The 20,586-nt window shown below is 51.8% G+C and overlaps 1 protein-coding gene across 4 annotated transcripts in view; it reads left to right on the forward strand.

Moving 5' to 3' along the window:
* The first annotated feature begins 2,974 nt into the window (after positions 1–2,974).
* The window catches only part of LOC144948278 (acyl-CoA 6-desaturase-like), a 58,927-nt gene continuing 41,315 nt past the window's right edge, over positions 2,975–20,586 (forward strand). For all 4 annotated transcript variants that reach the window (XR_013640128.1, XR_013640129.1, XM_078877709.1 and 1 more), the window contains exons 1-6: positions 2,975–3,604; positions 15,049–15,159; positions 16,032–16,229; positions 17,184–17,411; positions 17,974–18,034; positions 19,847–19,923. Coding sequence is in view for 2 of the 4 variants with exons in the window: in XM_078877709.1 (XP_078733835.1) it covers positions 3,074–3,604; positions 15,049–15,159; positions 16,032–16,229; positions 17,184–17,411; positions 17,974–18,034; positions 19,847–19,923 (1,206 nt within the window). In the remaining 2 variants the exon portion in view is untranslated. The remainder of the gene's footprint in view (positions 3,605–15,048; positions 15,160–16,031; positions 16,230–17,183; positions 17,412–17,973; positions 18,035–19,846; positions 19,924–20,586) is intronic.

Raw genomic sequence — 20,586 nt, forward strand, 5'->3', positions numbered from 1 at the left:
TGATACTGATGATGATACCGATGATGTTGCTGCTGATGATATTGAAGATGCTGCTGCTGATGATGATACTGATGACGATACTGACGATGCAAATTATAATACTGATGAAACTGATGATATTGATGATGATGATACTGATGATGTTGCTGATGATGATATTGAATATACTGATGATGATCCTGATGACGATACTGATGATGCAAATTATGATACTGGTGATGCTGATGATACTGATGATGATGCTGATGGTACCGATGATGATGATGATACCGATGATGGCGCTGATGATGATGATGCTGATGATACTGGTGAATACGCTGATGACACTGATGATACCGATGATGATGATGCTGCTGATGATGCTGATGATACTGACAATAATGATAACACTGATGGTGCTTATGTTGATGATGCTGACTATTCCGTTAATAATTGGGGGGGCGGTGTTACAGCAGTTCGCACGCTGCTAACCACCATCAATGACAGCGACAGCAGGGGACTCTCCCTAGGTCGACTCAGCCCTTAATCAGTATATCCGGCTGCGGTGTGTGCATCTAACATCGGCAACCTCCACGTGTCTCACGGGGCCGGCCTTCATAGGCGCTGCTGCTGCTGTTCGCTAAGAGCACTTGCCCCCTACAGTCTGCTAGAGGCTACACGGGGGATCTTTGTCTGTGTATAGGCGCTGCTGCTACTCGCTACTAACAGCACTTGCCCTAGCAGTCTGCTAGAGGCTACACGGGGGCTCTTTGTCTGTGTATAGGCGCTGCTGCTACTCGCTACTAACAGCACTTGCCCCAAAAGTCATTAAAGGCTACACGTAGGTGGTGGTGGAGGGGGTGACGAAGGGAGCTTTGTCTTCATCGTTTGAGGGGTACTCATTTGAGGCTGAGTCAACCTAGGGGAGGCCCACTAGGAACGGTTGGGTGGTGGTGGTGAGGAGCGGTGGCGCAGCGGTTAGCGCGCCGCGCTACGGACCGAGCAAGCCGAGTTCGATTCCCGCTCACGGCCATCACCGGTGATGATTATCTGAACCGGTCCCTGGGCCTCCCCTAGGTCGACTCAGCCTCAAGTGACTACTTGATGTGGTGTGTAAACATTGCCGGCATCCGTAGGCGCTGCTACTCGCTACTAAGATCACTTGCCACCAGCAATCTGTTAGACTAACACTGGACCCATAGACTAACACTTGACCCATAGACTAAGGCTGGACCCATAGACGAACACTGTCCCCATAGACTAAGACTGTCCCCATAGACTAACACTGACCCCATAGACTAACACCGGACCCATAGACTAACACTGGACCCATAGACTAACACTGGACCCATAGACTAACACTGGACCCACAGACTAACACTGGACCCATAGACTAACACGGACCCATAGACGAACAATGGACCTATAGACTAACGCTGGGCCCATAGACTAACACGGACCCATAGACTAACACTGGACCCACAGACTAACACGGGACCCATAGACTAATGCTGGACCCATAGACTAACACTGGACCCATAGACTAACACAGGACCCATAGACTAACACTGGACCCATAGACTAACACTGGACCCATAGACTAACACTGGACCCATAAACTAACGCTGGACCCATAGACTAACACTGGACCCATAGACTAACACTGGACCCACAGACTAACACTGGACCCATAGACTAACACTGGACCCATAAACTAACGCTGGACCCATAGACTAACACTGGACCCATAGACTAACGCTGGACCCATAGACTAATGCTGGACCCATAGACTAACACTGGACCCATAAACTAACGCTGGACCCATAGATTAACACTGGACCCATAGACTAACACTGGACCCATAGACTAACACTGGACCCATAGACTAATGCTGGACCCATAAACTAACATTGGACCCATAAACTAACACTGGACCATAGACTAACACTGACCCCATAGACTAATACTGACCCATAACACCGGATCCATAGACTAACACTGGACCCATAGACTAATGCTGGACCCATAGACTAACACGGACCCATAGACTAATGCTAGACTCATCGACAAACAAGACGAGTGGGTGGGTGGGTGAGTGCGTGGTTGAATGAGTCGGTGAGTGGAGAAGTGAATGGATGGTTGAGCGTGTGGATGAGTCGGTGAGTGGTGATTATTGAATAAGCGAACGGGTGAGTAGGTGAGTGGAGAAGTGAATGGGTGGTTGAGCGTGTGGATGAGTCGGTGAGTGAATAAGTGAATGAGTGGTTGAGCGTGTGGATGAGTCGGTGAGTGAATAAGCGAATGGTTGGGTGGGTTAGTGAGTGAGTAGGTTGACTGAGTGGGTGAACGAGCGAGCAAGTGACTTGGTGTTTCAGGCTGAGTCGACCTCGGGGAGTCCCAGAACCGGTTCAGATAATCGCTGCTGTCACCACCGCTGGCGGTGGTCGTGAGCTGGAATCGAACTTTTGTTTCTCTCTCTGCTGGGTGTTAACTGTGAAGCATAGCACAGTGCCCTAACCACTGCGCCACCGCTCCCTCCCCCCGTCACATATTAATGGTTCAGTCTCACCGGTGACTCTCTCCCTCCCCGTGTTACCCCCCACCCACCTCTCTCTCTTTCCTCTCCCTCGCTGCCTCTCTCCTTCCCGTGTCGTCTCCTCCCCTCCCCACTCTCCTCGTCCCCCCCTCTCTCTCTGATTCTCAGTGCCTCCCTCTCTCAATTTTTTGTTCTTTTTAAATTTTTGTTCTTATATATATATTTTTTTCTTTTTTACGATCAGTGGAAACAAGAAGATGCTTGGTGTAGTCGGCACTTTGCTTCGTTCATCATTTAGTTTTTTTTCTTAATGCTTTGCTTTATGTAACACCCCCCTCTCTCTCTACCCCCTCTCTCTCTCTACCACCTCTCTCTCTCCCCACCTCTGTCCGTGTAGTCTCCTCCCTCATCTCTCTCTCCCCCCCCGTTCCGTCTCACCCCCCCCCACCACCACCCCCCTGTCACTCACCCACGACCACGACCACCACCAGCAGCAGCACTGCCACTAACACAGCAGAGGCGGCTAAGCAGCAGCAGCATCAACAGCAGCAGCGAGCCATGGGTCGCGGCGGGCAACAGAGTGGAGCGACTTGTGGAGGTGCTCCCTGCTCCCCTACATCCAAGGGGGGGCAGCAGCAGCAGCAAACCACCGACGGGGTCTCTGACGAAGCACCCCCAGGATCAGCGAGCGTCCAGAATGGAGATGCCGGTGGGCTCGGTGCAGCAGCAGCATCCATGGCTGCAACAGCGACGAAGACGTCTTCGACGATTGGCGGAATTTCTCAACAACGAGCCACCACCACCGCCGTCGCTCGATCTCGATCGCCATCATCGTCCGCATCGTCCTGCGAGAAATCGTTAGGACCATCATCAGCAGCACCACCACCATCGTCATCGTCGTCGGTGTCTCCAGCGTCAACGTCTCCTCGTCTCTGGACCTGGGAGGAGGTCTCGCAGAGGAGCGGAGGTCGCCACGGGGAGCCTCGTTGGCTCGTGGTGGAGCGGCGCGTCTATGACGTCACCAAGTGGGGGGCCCGGCACCCGGGGGGGCCGCGACTCCTGGCGCACTACGCCGGGGAGGACGCCACGGTAACGACGACGCCTCCTGCTGCTGCTGCTGCACTACCTGCTGCTGCACCACCTATTGCTGCTGCTGCACCATCACCTGCTGCACCACCTACACCATCACCTGCACCACCTACACCTGCTCCTCCTCCTCCTCCTGCTGCTGCACCACCTACACCATCACCTACACCACCTGCATCACCTCTACCACCACCACGTCTACCACCACCACCACATCCTCCTCCTGCTGCACCATCACATGCTGCACCACCTACACCTGCACCACTTCCTCCTCCACCTGCGCCACCAACTACACCACCACTTGCATGCACATCCTCCTTCTGCTGCTGCACCATCAACTACACCACGTCCTGCTGCACCATCACCGCCTCCTCCTGCTGCTGCACGATCACCTCCTACACCACCTGCACCACCAACTACACCACCACCTCCTCCTCCACCTCCTGCTGCACCATCACCTACACCTGCACCACCACCACTTACACCACCTGCAACATCACCTGCACCGCCACCACCATCACCACTTCCACCTCCTTCTCCTCCACTACCACCGCCACCAGAACATCTCTATACAGACTCACACAGAGACCCATAGACTCACACAGAGACCCATAGACTCACACAGAGACCCACAGACTCGCATAGAGACGCACAGACTCACACAGAGACCCACAGACTCGCATAGAGACGCACAGACACACACAGAGTCCCACAGACTCACGCATAGACCCATAGACTCACACAGAGACCTATAGACTCACAAGAGACCCACAGACTCACACAGAGACCCACAGACTCACACAGAGACCCATAGACTCACACAGAGAACCACAGACTCGCATAGAGACGCACAGACTCACACAGAGTCCCACAGACTCACGCATAGACCCATAGACTCACACAGAGACCTGTAGACTCACACAGAGACCCACAGACTCACACAGAGACCCACAGACTCACACAGAGACCCATAGACTCACACAGAGACCCACAGACTCACACAGAGACCTGTAGACTCACACAGAGACCCACAGACTCACACAGAGACCCACAGACTCACACAGAGACCCATAGACTCACACAGAGACCCACAGACTCACACAGAGACCCATAGACTCACACAGAGACCCATAGACTCACACAGAGACCCACAGACTCGCACAGAGACCCATAGACTCACACAGAGACCCATAGACTCACACAAAGACCCACAGACTCACACAGAGACCCATAGACTCACACAGAGACCCACAGACTCGCATAGAGACGCACAGACTCACACATAGTCCCACAGACTCACACATAGACCCATAGACTCACACAGAGACCCATAGACTCACACAGAGACCCACAGACTCGCATAGAGACGCACAGACTCACACAGAGTCCCACAGACTCACACATAGACCCATAGACTCACACAGGGACCCATAGACTCACACAGAGACCCATAGACTCACACTGAGACCCACAGACTCACACATAGATCCACAGACTCACACAGAGACCCATAGATTCGAATAGAGACCCACAGACTCACACATAGACCCACCGACTCACACAGAGCCCCACAGACTCACACAGAGACCCACAGACTCACACAGAGACCCATAGACTCACATAGAGATCCACAGACTCACAAAGAGTCCCACAGACTCACACAGAGACCCACAGGCTCATACTGAGACCCATAGACTCATACAGAGACCCATAGACTCACACAGAGACCCACAGACTCATACTGAGACCCATAGACTCACACAGAGAACCATAGACTCACACAGAGACCCACAGACTCATACTGAGACCCATAGACTCACACAGAGCCCCACAGACTCACACAGAGACCCACAGACTCACACAGAGACCCATAGACTCACACAGAGACCTATAGACTCACACAGAGACCCACAGACTCACCACACAGAGACCCATAGACTCACAGAGACCCATAGACTCACACAGAGACCCACAGACTCTCACAGACACCCATAGACTCACACACAGACTCATACAGAGACCCACCGACTCACACAGAGACCCACAGACTCACACAAAGACCCACAGACTCGCATAGAGACGCACAGACTCACACAGACACCCATAGACTCACACAGAAAACCCACAGACTCGCATAGAGACGCACAGACTCACACAGAGACCCATAGACTCACATAGAGACCCACAGACTCACATAGAGACCTACAGACTCACACAGAGACCCACCGACTCACACAGAGTCCCACAGACTCACACAGAGACCCACAGACTCACACTGAGACCCACAGACTCACACAGAGACCCATAGATTCGCACAGAGACCCACATACTCACACAGAGACCCACAGACTCACACAGAGACCCACAGACTCACATAGAGACATATAGACTCACACAGAGTCCCACAGACTCACACAGAGACCCACAGACTCACCTAGAGACATAGACTCACACAGGGACGCACAGACTCACACAGAGACCCACAGACTCACACAGAGACCCACAGACTCACACAGGGACGCACAGACTCACACAGAGACAGACTCACACAGAGTCCCACAGACTCACACAGAGACCCACAGACTCACACAGAGACCCATAGACTCACACAGAGACCCACTGACTCACACAGAGACCCACAGACTCACACAGATACATATAGACTCACACAGAGTCCCACAGACTCACACAGAGACCCACAGACTCACCTAGAGACATATAGACTCACACAGGGACGCACAGACTCACACAGGGACACACTTGCAGTTTGATATCCACTTGAAACGTCAGCTAACTCACTCACTCATCATCTTACTCAATTATTTACCCGCGCGAACTTTCCCGTATAGCCTTACCAGACTGTTGGGGCAAGTGCTGTAAGCGAGCACCTATGAATGCCGGCACGGCACACGAGGGGGTGGGTGGCCAGTACCACGCCCGGCCGCCTTTGTTTCCCCAGTGGCGATGTTTACACACGGCACCAGGTACTCATTTGAGGCTGAGTTGACCTAGGGGAGGCCCACGACCGGTTCAAGTAATCGTCACTGGACTTGGCCGTGAGCCGGAAAGGAACTCGGGTCGCCGGGTTCGTAGTGCAGTGCGCTAACCACTGCACCACCGCTCACCATTTGTGTGTTAGTTTGTTCTCCTTGCTCGCAATTAGCGTGGTTGGCTACGTACAGTGCGAAAGAAGTTCAATATACACCTACTCACTCATTCATCCCAATAACTCTACAGCCATTCACCCACTAACTCACCCACCTCCTCACCCGCTTACCCATACACTCACTCACCCACACATTCACTCACTAAGCAACTCACCCAGTAACTCACCCACCCACTGACTCACCCACCCACTCACCCACTCACTCACCCAGTAACTCACCCAGTAACTCACTCACCCAACCAGTAACTCACCCACCCACTTACTCACCCACCCACCCACTCACCCACCCACCCACTCACCCACTCACTCACTCACCCACCCACCCACTCAGTCACCCACCCACCCACTCACTCACCCAGTAACTCACCCACCCACCCACCCACTCACCCACCCACTCACTCACTCACTTACCCACCCACCCACCCACTCACCCACCCACCCACCCATTCACCCACCCACTCACTCACTCACCCACTCACTCACCTACTCACCCACCCACCCACTCACCCACTCACTCATTCACTCACCCACCCACCCACTCACCCACCCACTCTCCCACCCACCCACTCAGCCACTCACTTACCCACCCACCCACTCACCCACCCACCCACACACTCACTCACTCACCCACTTACTCACTCACTCACCCACCCACCCACCCACTCACCCATCCACCCACCCACTCACTCACCCACCCACCCACCCATTCACTCACTCACTCACTCAACCACCCACCCACTCACTCAACCACACACCTACCCATCCACCCACTCACCCACTCACTCACTCATCCATCCACCCACTCACTCACTCACTCACCCACCAACCCACCAACCCACCCACCCACTCACCCACTCACTCACCCACCAACCCACTCACCCACTCACCCACCCACCAACCCACCAACCCATCCACTCTCTTGTCTCCCCCCCTCCTCACAGTGGCTCGTTCTGTTTGCCCAGCGACGGAAGCGCGAGGGTTAATCCACAGATGCAGACACCGCAAATCCCGCACTCAGTTCGCCCGGTCTCATCCCATCTGGGAAAGATGAGCAGCTCGTAACCTGCTCACTGCCCGCTGCACGTGGTGGTGGTGGCAATACTGCTGCTGCTGCACGTGGTGGTGGTGGTGGTGGCTATGCAGCTGGTGCACGTGGTGGTGGCAATGCTGCTGCTGCTGCTGCACGCGGCTGCTGGAATCATTCAGCATGTTTCTAGATTTGAAGCTTTCGTAACTGCAAGGATTCATATTCTTAGGTTTTTTCGGTAAAGTCACGTAGGTAAAAAATTTAAATTAATAAAAGTAAAATAAAAATAAAATAAAAATCACGACGTTTCGGAGGCAACACAAGCTTCCGTCTTCAGATGGAATCGTCACAGCACGATAGCACTTGATACAACTCTTGATATAGCTATCGTGCTGTGACGGTTCCACCTGAAGACGGAAGCTTGTGTTGCCTCCGAAACGTCGTGATTTTTATTTTATTTTTATTTTACTTTTATTAATTTTAATGTTTTACCTACATGGTGACTTTACCGAAAAACCTAAGAATAAATAAATATCATTCAGCGTGAGCAGGGAGGGTTGGTGGGTCACACACAGATGGGTTGTTGGACTCACACCCTTCTACACCGTGGGTGACTGTCGTGGAGTAGCCGTACCCCCTGGAATTTACCTGTTCTATCTGTTGCACACCAGTTCTTTCTGCACGGGGATAGAGTGTTTCCCCCTCGCACGTATACGTGGCAGTAATGGTTTCCCTTCTGCTGACTCCTCCCTCCCTGCAAGTCCATGGTGACTCGATGTTAGTTTCTGGTGTCTGTGGGTCTCTGTGTGAGTCTATATGTGAGTCTATGGGTGTCTGTGTGAGTCTGTGGGTCTCTGTGTGAGTTTGTGGGTATCTATTGTGAGTTTGTGAGTCCGTGTGAGTCTGTGGTTCTTCGTGTGAGTCTGTGGGTCTCCGTGTGAGTCTGTAGGTCTCTTTGTGAGTCTGTTGGTCTCTGTGTGAGTCTGTTGGTCTCTGTGTGAGTCTGTGTGTGAGTCTATGGGTGTTTGTGTGAGTCTGTGGGTCTCTGTACGAGTCTGTAGGTCTCTATGTGAGCCTGTGGGTCTCTTTGTGAGTCTGTGGGTATCTGTGTGAGTCTATATGTGAGTCTATGGGTGTCTGTGTGAGCCTGTGGGTCTCTGTGTGAGTCTGTGGGTATCTATTGTGAGTCTGTGAGTCCGTGTGAGTCTGTGGGTCTCCGTGTGAGTCTATGGGTCTCTATGTGAGTCTGTGAGTTTCTACATGAGTCTTTGTGAGTGAATCCATGGGTCTCCGTGCGAGTGCGTGGGTCTCTCTGTGTAAGTCTGTGGGTCTCAATGTGAGTCTATGGGTCTCTGTGTGAGTCTATATGTGAGTCTATGGGTGTCTGTGTGAGTCTGTGGGTCTCTGTATGAGTCTGTCAGTTTCTACGTGAGTCTTTGTGAGTGAATCCACGGGTCTCCGTGCGAGTCTGTGGGTCTCTCTGTGTGAGTCTGGGGGGGTCTCGGTTGACAATAGATCCCACAGCATGGAGCTCGCTCGGGTGATATCTGCCACTGCAACCAGACACGCCACCTATGTGCGTGTGTGGACGCGCGGGGGGTTTCTAGCTGTAGACACGCAGGCGATATCTGATCGCTATCACCGTCATCATCGTCGGCAGTTCTCTCATTAGCATCAACTTCGTGGAGCCGATGAACACGATTGGCAGTCGACCTTGTGGTGGGTGATGGCTGTCGGTGGCTCTTTGGCGGCAGGAGACCGACCGTCAACTTCGCCGTGCGCTTTGCTCACGGCGGAGGTCGCAAACGTGTTTTGATTCCTTACCCGTACCCGGCCGCACCAGGGTCGAAAATGGGTACCCGTACCCGTACCCTACCCGATACCCGGCTACCCGTACCCGGCCGGGTATCGGCTAGGGTACGGGTATCGGGTACCCGATTGCGACCTCTGGGATGAAGCCATGTTGCAGGCGCGGGTGGGTTGATTCTAGGAACTTGAATTGTGAGAAGAGACGAGACGTTGGGAAATGAGTGACAAACAGTTACTCACCAGTGACTCACGGCCTACCCGTACCCGGCCGCACCAGGGTCGCAAATGGGTACCCGTACCCGGCCGGGTACGGGTAGCCGGATATCGGGTAGGGTACGGGTATCGGGTACCCGGTTGCGACCTCTGGCTCACGGACATTCGGCGCTAGAATGTTGCCTGATGAGCCGCGGATGGGCCGGCGTTGCTGTTGCGAAAGAAGTTACGGATTCAGTTGCGTAGCGAGAGGATGGCGATGGCTGTGGGAACGGGGGCGGATGTCAGTCTCTGGCAGTGCCAGTGACGATCACAATGGGCCACCGCATTGTTCAGTTTTCTGAGCGCAGGAATTTTGTTTTCCTGAGTAAAAGCGTTGGTCCGGCGGTCCCATCTCCTGGACTCCGTCTGGAGCGCAGAGAGACCCCTGCCACTGAGTGGATTCTGAGTGGTAGGGGCATCAGAATCTGAGTGGTGGGTGGATTCTGAGTGGTAGGGGCATCAGAATCTGAGTGGTGGGTGGAAGCTGAGTGGTGGGTGGAAGCTGAGTGGTGGGTGGAGTATGAGTGGTGGGTGGAATTTGAGTGGTGGGTGGAAATTGATTGGTGGGTGGAATTTGAGTGGTGGGTAAAATTTGAGTGGTGGGTGGAATTTGAGTGGTGGGTGGAATTTGAGTGGTGGGTGGAATTTGAGTGGTGGGTGGCATTTGAGTGGTGGGTGGCATTTGAGTGGTGGGTGGAATTTGAGTGGTGGGTGGAATTTGAGTGGTGGGTGGAATTTGAGTGGTGGGTGGAATTTGAGTGGTGGGTGGAATTTGAGTGGTGAGTGGAATTTGAGTGGTGGATAGAATTTGATTGGTCGGTGGAGTCTTATTGGTGGGTGGAAACTGAGTGGTGGGTGGAATGTGAGTGGTGGGTGGAATTTGCCATTCACGAGGTACCAGCCTGGTCAACTGCCTCATTTTTTCTTCTGTTGCGTAATGTTTTTATTTGTTCATCGAGAAAGGAAATGTTTCAGCTTTCGCCATCTCGGTGGTGGTGGCGGTGGTGATGCTTCTGGTTGTGTTGATAATGATGATGGTGGTGATGAAGGTGATGATGGTACTGGTGATGCTGATGGTTGTGTTGATGATGATAATGATGATAATGGTGGTGATGGTGGTACTGATGATGCTGATGGTACTGGTGATGTTAATGCCTGTGTTGATGATGATGATGGTGGTGATAATGATGGTACTGATGATGTTGATGGTACTGGTGATGTTTATGGTTGTGTTGATGATGATGATGGTGGTTATGATGATGGTACTGATGATTATGATGATGACGATGCTGGTGCCGGAAGGGAAATGCTGGTACTGATGGGAGGGAAGCCTCAATTTGTGAACTTGCTGTCACCTTGCTCTGGTGTTGCGATTATCCTGAGCCACTTCCTCCCGTAGGTCTACTCAGCCTAGGAAAAGTACAGCGGCTGGTGCGGTGTGTGGGAAACATTGCCGCTGGTGGCTACCCACTCGCTGCTCACAGCACTTTCCCCAGCAGTCTGCTAGAGGCTACACCGGGGATCTTTGTCTGTGTATAGGCGCTGTTGCTATTCAATGCTGACAGCACTTGCCCCAGCAGTCTGCTAGAGGCTACACGGGGGATCTTTGCCTGTGTATATGCGCTGCTGCTACTCGCTGATGACAGCACTTGCCCCACCGGTCTTTTAGATGCTACACGGGGGTTCTTTGTCTTCATTTTTTGCTATTTTTAGCTCATGGTGTTAATCAGACGAAAACTGTGAACGATGTTCCAAAGCTGACGCCATTTGGCTGGGCTGTTGTTTTTGTTGTTAACTGGGTAGCTGTAATGGATGGGTGTGCGTGAGAGGTTGTATAACCACCATTCTCATTATCATCATCACCACCATCGTCACTATCATCACCACCACTATCATCACCACCACCATCATCGCTGCCACCACCACCACCACCACCATCATCACCACCATCACTATCATCACCACCATCATCACCACCATCACTATCATCACCACCACCACTATCATCACCACTATCATCACCACCATCATCACCACCATCACTATCATCACCACCACCACTATCATCACCACTATCATCACCACCATCATCGCTGCCGCCACCACCACCATCACTATCATCATCACCACCACCACCACTATCATCACCACCATCATCGTCATTATCATCACCGCCACCACTATCATCACCACCACCATCATCGCCGCCACCACCATCATCACCACCACCACCACTACCACCACCACCACCATCATCATCATCACCACCATCACTATCATCAATAACCATTGCCAACATCATCATCATCACTATCATCAATAACCATTGCCAACATCATCATCACCACCACCACCACCATCATCACCACCACCATCATCACCACCACCACCACCACCACCACTATCATCACGACTATCATCACCACCATCATCGCCGCCGCCACCGCCATCACAATCATTATCACCACCACCACCATCATCACCACCAATATCATCACCACCACCACTATCATCATCACCACCACCATCATCACCACCAATATCACCACCACCACTATCATCACCACTATCATCACCACCATCATCGCCGCCGCCACCACCACCATCACTATCATCATCACCACCACCACTATCATCACCACCACCACTATCATCATCACCACCACCATCACCGTCATTATTATCACCGCCACCACTATCATCACCACCATCATCGCCACCACCACCATCATCACCACCACCATCACTATCATCATCAATAACCATTGCCAACATCATCATCATCACTATCATCAATAACCATTGCCAACATCATCATCACCACCACCACCACCACCACCACTATCATCACCACTATCATCACCACCATCATCGCCGCCGCCACCGCCATCACAATCATTATCACCACCACCACCATCATCACCACCAATATCATCACCACCACCACTATCATCATCACCACCACCATCATCACCACCAATATCACCACCACCACTATCATCACCACTATCATCACCACCACCATCATCGCCGCCGCCACCACCACCATCACTATCATCATCACCACCACCACTATCATCACCACCACCACTATCATCATCACCACCACCATCACCGTCATTATTATCACCGCCACCACTATCATCACCACCATCATCGCCACCACCACCATCATCACCACCACCATCACTATCATCATCAATAACCATTGCCAACATCATCATCACCACCACCACCACCGCCATCATCACCATCATCACCATCCCCAACCCCATCATCCATCCTCCTAGATCGACTGAGCCTCGAATGAGTAACTGGTACCGGTGCGTAGTAAACATTTTTGAGTGCGATGCGTGAAAAGCATCGCCGCTGGGGAGACAAAGACGGCCGGGCGTGGTGCTGGTGGCCACCCCCCCCCCCCGTCTGGATGAGCCACAGTGCTGCCACTCGCTACGAACAGCACATCCCCCCAACGTGCCTGCCACAGGCTATACGGGGGGTCTTGTATCAGTGTGCATCGCCTCTGCGTGCTCATGGACCAGAGCGTGAATCTCCCCGGTTGCCGTGGGAACGGGAAGAGCGATGGTGTGGGAGGCAGGCAAGCTGCGTTGCCCTGGCAACGGACCTCATTAGATACCCCCCACCACCACCACCACCCTCCCCTCCAACCCCCCACTGCCCCCCCCTCACAACCCATCCCACAGGAGACTGCTGTTAAAATATTCCTCCACACGTCTTGCTGGCGAACGACCGAGTTCAATTCCCGCTCACGGCCGCCACCGCCACCACCACCGCCGCCATTGACAGCAGCCATTACACTGGTCAACACACTTTTTTTGGCATAAGGTATTCCAACGGGTTTAAGGTAATTTTGGGGTGCCGATTCCAAATCTGGCATCAGTTTTTGGTCTATCACATCAGGTTTTTCGAGATATCAAATATTGCATGTTCAATAAAAACTGCGGAAGAAAAATATGAAACAATTGTGGATATCTACATAAAATGATATTATAAACACACTATCCTAAAAATACAGCGCCATATTTTAACACTAAAGCAGTCACTGACTCGCAACAACTTGCAATCATAAGTGGCAGAGTTAATTTCGGGTAAAATCAATGAAAATGGGGTATGCCGATAGCATACAAATTATGTGATAGAGCAAATCTGAGATCAGATTTGGAATCAGCACTCTGAAATTAGTCTAAAACAGCTGCAAAAGTCCAGGCCAGAATTTTTTTTTTTTTGTTGACCAATGTTATCTAAACAACCCGTCCTGGGCTCTCCCCCTCGGTCGACTCAGCCTCAAATGAGTACTTGTGTGCGATGTGTAAAACATCGCCACTGGGGAGACAAAGGCGGCCGGGCGTGGTGTTGGCCACCCACCCACCCCCTCGTGTGTCGTGCCGGCCTTCATAGGTGCTCGCTAACAGCACTTGCCCCTACAGTCTGTTACAGGCTAGACGGGAGATATTTTTGTTTGTGGGGAGCACTGGCACAGCAGTCAACTCATAACGCCTGGGTCTGTCCCATGACCTCCTGCACCTATCCTGGCACAGCAGTCAATCCATAACGCCTGGGTCTGTCCCATGACCTCCTGCACCTATCCTGGCACAGCAGTCAATCCATAGCGCCGCTCGCCACACTAAATGGCAGTGACGTCACCACCACGGCCCTCGTGCCAGGCTAGGTGCACTTTGAGGCCACCACGTGAAGTGTGGCCTCTTGCTGCCGGCAGGAGGTTTAGGCCGCCCACTCGGTAGTCTGTTAGCGAGCACCTATGAAGGGGGTGGGTGGCCAACACCACGCCCGGCCTCCTTTGTCTCCCGAGTGGCGATGTTTATACACCGCACCAGGTACTCATTTGAGGCCAAGTCTGATAATCGTCACTGGTGGTGGCCGTGAGCGGGAATTGAACTCGGGTCGCCGTGTTCGTAGCGCAGCGCGCTAATTGCTCACCTCGCAACTACGGCCCATCCCCTCCTCTTCCTCCTCCATACCCCCACGACCTCTACCACCACCTCCACGACCACCTCAACCACCTCCACCACGACCACCTCCACCACCACCACGGCTACCATAAACACCACCACTCTGACCATCATCACCACCATCACCACCACCCAGCTAAGTGCCCGCTTATTTACCGCATCTCTCGTTCTCTCTCTCGTTCCCCGGGGTGATCCGCAGGACGCTTTCCGGGCCTTCCACCCGAATCTGTCGGTCTCCCAGAAATACCTGAAGATGTTCTACATCGGAGACCTGGCACCGGACGAGCCCAGTCAAGACAACGGCAAGAAGGTACTGACCAGGGCCAGGGCAGATTTCGGCAACCTGCGGCTCCTAAGCCATTACGTGGCTCTTCCACGACCCCTCCGTGGCGTTATTTATATTCACCGCGCGCATCACGGCTCTTGAAATATTGAGTCTTTTTTCCATCATCATCATCATCATCACGATCCGTGGGGCAAATAGCCCGTAGAGGGTGACCACTGCAACATTTCGTCATTTGGTATTTCCACTTTATTCTCTGTCTTGTAGTGCCAATATGGTCGAGTAGTGGCCACATCTTTCTGGCGCCCAAATGTCCTTTGGTCAATCAATCAAACTTTACTTATAGAGGACGATTCGTGCAAACCATGCAATACATGGTGCTATGATACATTAACAAAATGACATCACATTATAATGAACTAAAAGTATAATAAAAATGTATAATGAAAGCATCCATTGTACGTGAGGTCTCCCTCTATTTCCGGTTCCCTCCATTTTCCCAAAACAACAACAACAACACATTTCGATTTAAAGCTTTCGTGACTGCGGGGATTCATCTTCTTGGTTCTTTCGGTAAAGTCACGTAGAAGGGAAATAATAGAATAATAAAAATAAAAAATAATAAAATACAATTCTCACGACGTTTCGGCCACAACGCAAGCAGACGTCCTCAGGTGAAGAACAGGTCTGTCGGAAAGACAGCGTCTGAATTATCATTCAGCCCTGTTCTTCACCTGAAGGAGTGGGGCCTAAAGGGGAAGGAATGAGGACTAAAGAGGAAGGAGGCAGTGGGTTAAAGAGTAAGGAGCGGAGCCTAAATAGGAGGAAGCTCTCCCTCTCACCTGGCTCTCTCTCTCTCTTGCCTTGCTCTCACCGCCGCCATTGCCTCTAATCGACAGCGTGAGCTCGTGGAGGACTTCCAGAGGTTGCGAGCGACGGCCGAGACCATGGGCCTCTTCCGGGCCTCCGCCTCCTTCTTCTCGCTCTACCTGGGCCACATCATTCTCCTCGAGGTGCTGGCCTGGGGCCTCCTGGCCTTCTTCGGTACCGGCTGGGTGCCCACAGTCCTCGTCACCATCATCCTCGCCACGTCGCAGGTCAGCCGCGGGTCTCTGTGTGTGTGTGTGGTGAGTCTGTGGGTCTCTCAGTGAAGGTGGTGAGTCTGTAGGTCTCTGTGTGAATTTATAGGTCTCTCTGTGTGTGTGGCGAGTCTGTGGCTGTCTCTGTGAGTCTATGGGTGTCTCTCGGTGTGTGGCGAGTCTGTGGGTCTCTGTGAGTCTATGGGTGTCCATGTCTTTGTGGTGAGTCTGTGGGTCTCTCTGTGTGAGTCTATGTGTCTCTCTCTGTTTGTGGCGAGTTTGTGGGTCACTGTATGATGATGAGAATAGGTTTTCCCCTTTTTTCTGGCAACAAAACAGGTGTCAAGATGTTTTAACACTCATTCCTTAACATCTTAACGCTTGTTTTGTTGCAAGAAAAAAGTGGAAAACCTACTCTCTCGTATTTTAATACTGGCAAAGGAGGTCCCATGATCTGTATGATGAGTCTATGTATCTCTGTGTGGTGAGTGTGGGAATCTATGTAAGTCTGGGGGTCTATACGAGTCGATCCGCCCATCTCTCTCCTCTCTCTTTTTTTACGATCAGTGGACACAAGAAGATGCTCGGTGTATTCGGCACTTTGCTTCGTTCATCATTTCGTATTTTTTTTTACTTTACTTTATGCAAACCCTCACCGCTCGCTCGCTCTCTCGCCCGCTCTCTCGCCCGCTCTCTCGCTCGCTCCCTCGCTCTCTCTCTCTCGGTCACTCTCTCGGTCACTCTCTCGTTCGCTCTCTCGTTCACTCTCTCGTTCACTCTCTCGGTCACTCTCTCGGTCACTCTCTCGGTCACTCTCTCGGTCACTCTCTTGCTCGCTCTCTCTCTCGCTCACTCTCTCGCTTGCTCACTCTCTCGCTCACTCTCTCTCTCCTCTCTCTGCTCTATCTCCGTTATCTCCGACCGACCGAACCGTGCCCTCCGCTCACACCGCGCGCGCATCTCCGCTGGCAGGCCCAGGCTGGCTGGCTGCAGCACGACTTCGGGCATCTGTCGGTGTTCCGCTCGTCACGCTGGAACCACCTACTCCACAAGTTCATCATCGGCCACCTGAAGGGCGCCTCGGGCAGCTGGTGGAACCACCGCCACTTCCAGCACCACGCCAAGCCCAACGTCTTCCGCAAAGACCCCGACGTCAACATGCTGCACGTGTTCGTGCTGGGACGCACGCAACCCGTGGAGGTGATGGGGGGTGGGGGTGGGGGGGAAGGTAATGGCGGCGGGGGGGCATTGGGAGAAGGGCATGAGTGGGGGGGGGGTGAATATGATGATGGTGGTGATGAGAGTGAATATGATGGTGGTGATGATAAGAGAAAATATGATGGTGATGACAGTGGATATGATGATGAGAGTGAATATGATGGTGATTATGATGATGCTCGTGATGACAGTGAATATGATGATCGTGATGAGAGTGAATATGATGATCGTGATGAGAGTGAATATGATGATCGTGATGAGAGTGAATTTGATAATGGTGGTGGTGGTGGATAGTGGTGATGGCAGTGGTGGGGGTGATGATGGTGAAAGTGATGATCGAGGTGATAGAAATAGTGGGGGTAGTGGTGGTGATGGTGGTGACAGTGGTCGTGATCATAATGGCGGTGGTGACAGCGGTTAGTGCGTTGCGCTACGAACCCAGCGATACGGTGGGGGAGGGGATCATTGTTTTTTGTGAGCGGTAAAATAAATGTTGAGTTATGCTCTGTATTCCCCCCCTCCCTGCCCCCCCCCATATGTGTAGTACGGAGTCAAGAAAATGAAAATCCTTCCTTACAATCAACAGCACAAATACTTCTTTCTAAGTGAGTACTTTGTGTCTGTCTGTGTCTTTGTGTGTGTGTCTGTGTCTTTGTGTTTATTTGTGTGTTTTGTGCGTGTGTGTCCGTGTCTTGTGTGTGTGTCTATTTGTGTGTATGTATCTTTGTGTGTCTGTGTCTTGTGTCTATCTGTCTTTGTGTGTGTTTGTGTGTCTTTGTCTTTGTGTTTATTTGTGTGTTTTGTGCGTGTGTCGGTGTCTTGTGTGTGTCTCTTTGTGTGCATGTCTTTGTGTGTCTGTGTCTTTGTGTGCCTGTCTTGTGTTTGTGTATTTCTGTCTTTGTGTGTGTGTCTGTGTCTTTGTATGTCTGTCTTTGTCTATGTGTGTCTGTGTCTTTGTGTGTGTGTGTGTGGTGGGGCCTTAGCATTAGTCCCACTAAAACTAAGCACCTGCCTGGGTATTTTGTACCACCAGACACTCCATGCCCACAACTCCCAATTGGTGATGGGGCAGTTGTGGAGAGAGTGGAGAGTTTTCCATACCTGGGCAGTGTGCTCATGACCGGCTCCGGTTTGGCAGCAGAGGTCTCACTCTTATTGTTTAAACGGCTGCGTAACGCTGTGTAGAAGCTACCTGGTCTATCGCCCCATACGAAACTTCGGGTCTTCTCGGCCACAGTCATGCCCTCCATTCTCTACGCTTGCGAAACATGGACCCCCCCCAAAGGAACATTTGCGCCGGTTAGAAACATTCAGGCTGGCCTGCCTATGATCCATCCTGGGTTTAACCAGGGGGGATTGTGTGAGCAGCTCACAAATCCTCGAAAGATGTGGACACATTCCCATCAGCAAGGGCTAGAGAAGAAATGGGGTGATGTGGTTCAAGAGGATATATAGCTGAGTGGACTTGCCAACGACTGGAACCAGCGGTGTCAAGATCGGCCTCCGTGGAGGAGGCTCGTGAAGGACGCTACTGGGCAGTTTGAGGCAGTTGTCCTCCAGCAACAGCGGAGGGTGGAGGAGCGACGCTCACAACAACGCGCGGAGCACGAGGCAGCTAGAACGCAGCGAGTTGGCACAGTGGGAAGCACAGGTGGTGTATCTGCCAGTCATCTGAGTCAGTCAACAAATGGCACCTGCTGGGTCTGTCCCGTGACCTTCTGTCAGCGAGTCTTCCACACTTTACGTGGCCTCAAAGGGGCACCTGGCCCGGCACAGGCGCCTTGGTGACGTCACCGCACCTTCCTGGTGAATTGCGGGTAATTGTTGTTGGCGGGCGCCAGTCAGCCGTGCCAATCGCAACTCCGATTAGCAGGGATGGCTACGTACGGTGCGAAAGAAGTTCGACGTACATACATACACACATACTAGCAGAACGGTCCAATAGATATACAGACAGACAACAGCAATCTTCTAGACAAGTTGTGGGTGTATTGCATTGCGTGGGTGGGTGTTTGGATACTTTACCTCTGTTTTTGTCTGTGTTGCATTGGGTGGGTGGGTGGTGGGGGGGTGGATACTGTAGCTTTGTCTTCGTCTGTGTTGCATTGGTTGGGTGGTGGGGGGGTGATATTGTAGCTTTGTCTTTCTGTTGCATTGGGTGGGTGGGTAGCGAGTGGAGACTGTAGCTTTGTCTTTGTCTATGTTGCATTGGGTGGGTGGGTGTTCGGATACTTTGTCTCTGTTGCATTGTGGGTAGGTGGTGGGGGGTGGATATTTTACCTTTGTCTGTGTTGCATTGAGTGGGTTGGTGGGTGGTGGGTGGCTGGATGGATATTTGACCTTTGCCTCTGTGTTCCATTGGCTGGGTCGGTGGGTGTTCGGATACTTTACCTTTGTCTTTGTCTGGTGTTCTGCAGTCGGGCCACCCCTTCTCATCCCCGTGTACTTCCACATGCAAATCATCAGCACGATGTTCAAGAGGAGAGACTGGGTGGTGAGTCACACTCGGGATCGCAATGGTCCCGGGCTAGTACACTCAACACTGCGAGTCGTGTGCTCTAACAAAATTAAATGATATAGTGATAGGTTTTTACCCTTTCAACTGGTACAAAAACTGACACCTTTATACAAGGCATCATCTTCTTGGTTCTTTCGGTAAAGTCACGTAGAAGGGAAGTAATACAATAATAAAAATAAAACATAATAAAATAATTCTCACGACGTTTCGGCCACAACACAAGCAGCCGTCTTCAGGTGAAGAATGAAACACCACCAAGCTCGGAGCGTATATTTAAGCTGGGTTGGAGGGGGAAGAAGAGCGCCTTGACAAAATTATTTTTCAAAATCAAGAGGAATTTAGCATATTTATGGGAAATGCGTAGGAGGTGGGCGGGGGGTTTCAAAGTCATATTATGCCCGTGCATTATGCAGGATTAGCAGCATCAAAGGGAGGGGATGGGGGTAGCATTAACAAAGGGAAGGAATGTTAATAGTATGTAGCTGTAGTTACTAAACAACCACGTAAAAAACTAAAGTATAAACTACATAGCATCATCAGTATACTAAATATACTCTCCAATAAGCTGAGCTACTAACAGTAAGTAATACATTCCAATTCTATGTCGCAAAAAATATAATATGCTTCCAGCTAAACTTT

The sequence above is a fragment of the Lampetra fluviatilis genome, chromosome 48, assembly GCF_964198595.1.
Source record: "Lampetra fluviatilis chromosome 48, kcLamFluv1.1, whole genome shotgun sequence".
NCBI lineage: Eukaryota > Metazoa > Chordata > Hyperoartia > Petromyzontiformes > Petromyzontidae > Lampetra > Lampetra fluviatilis.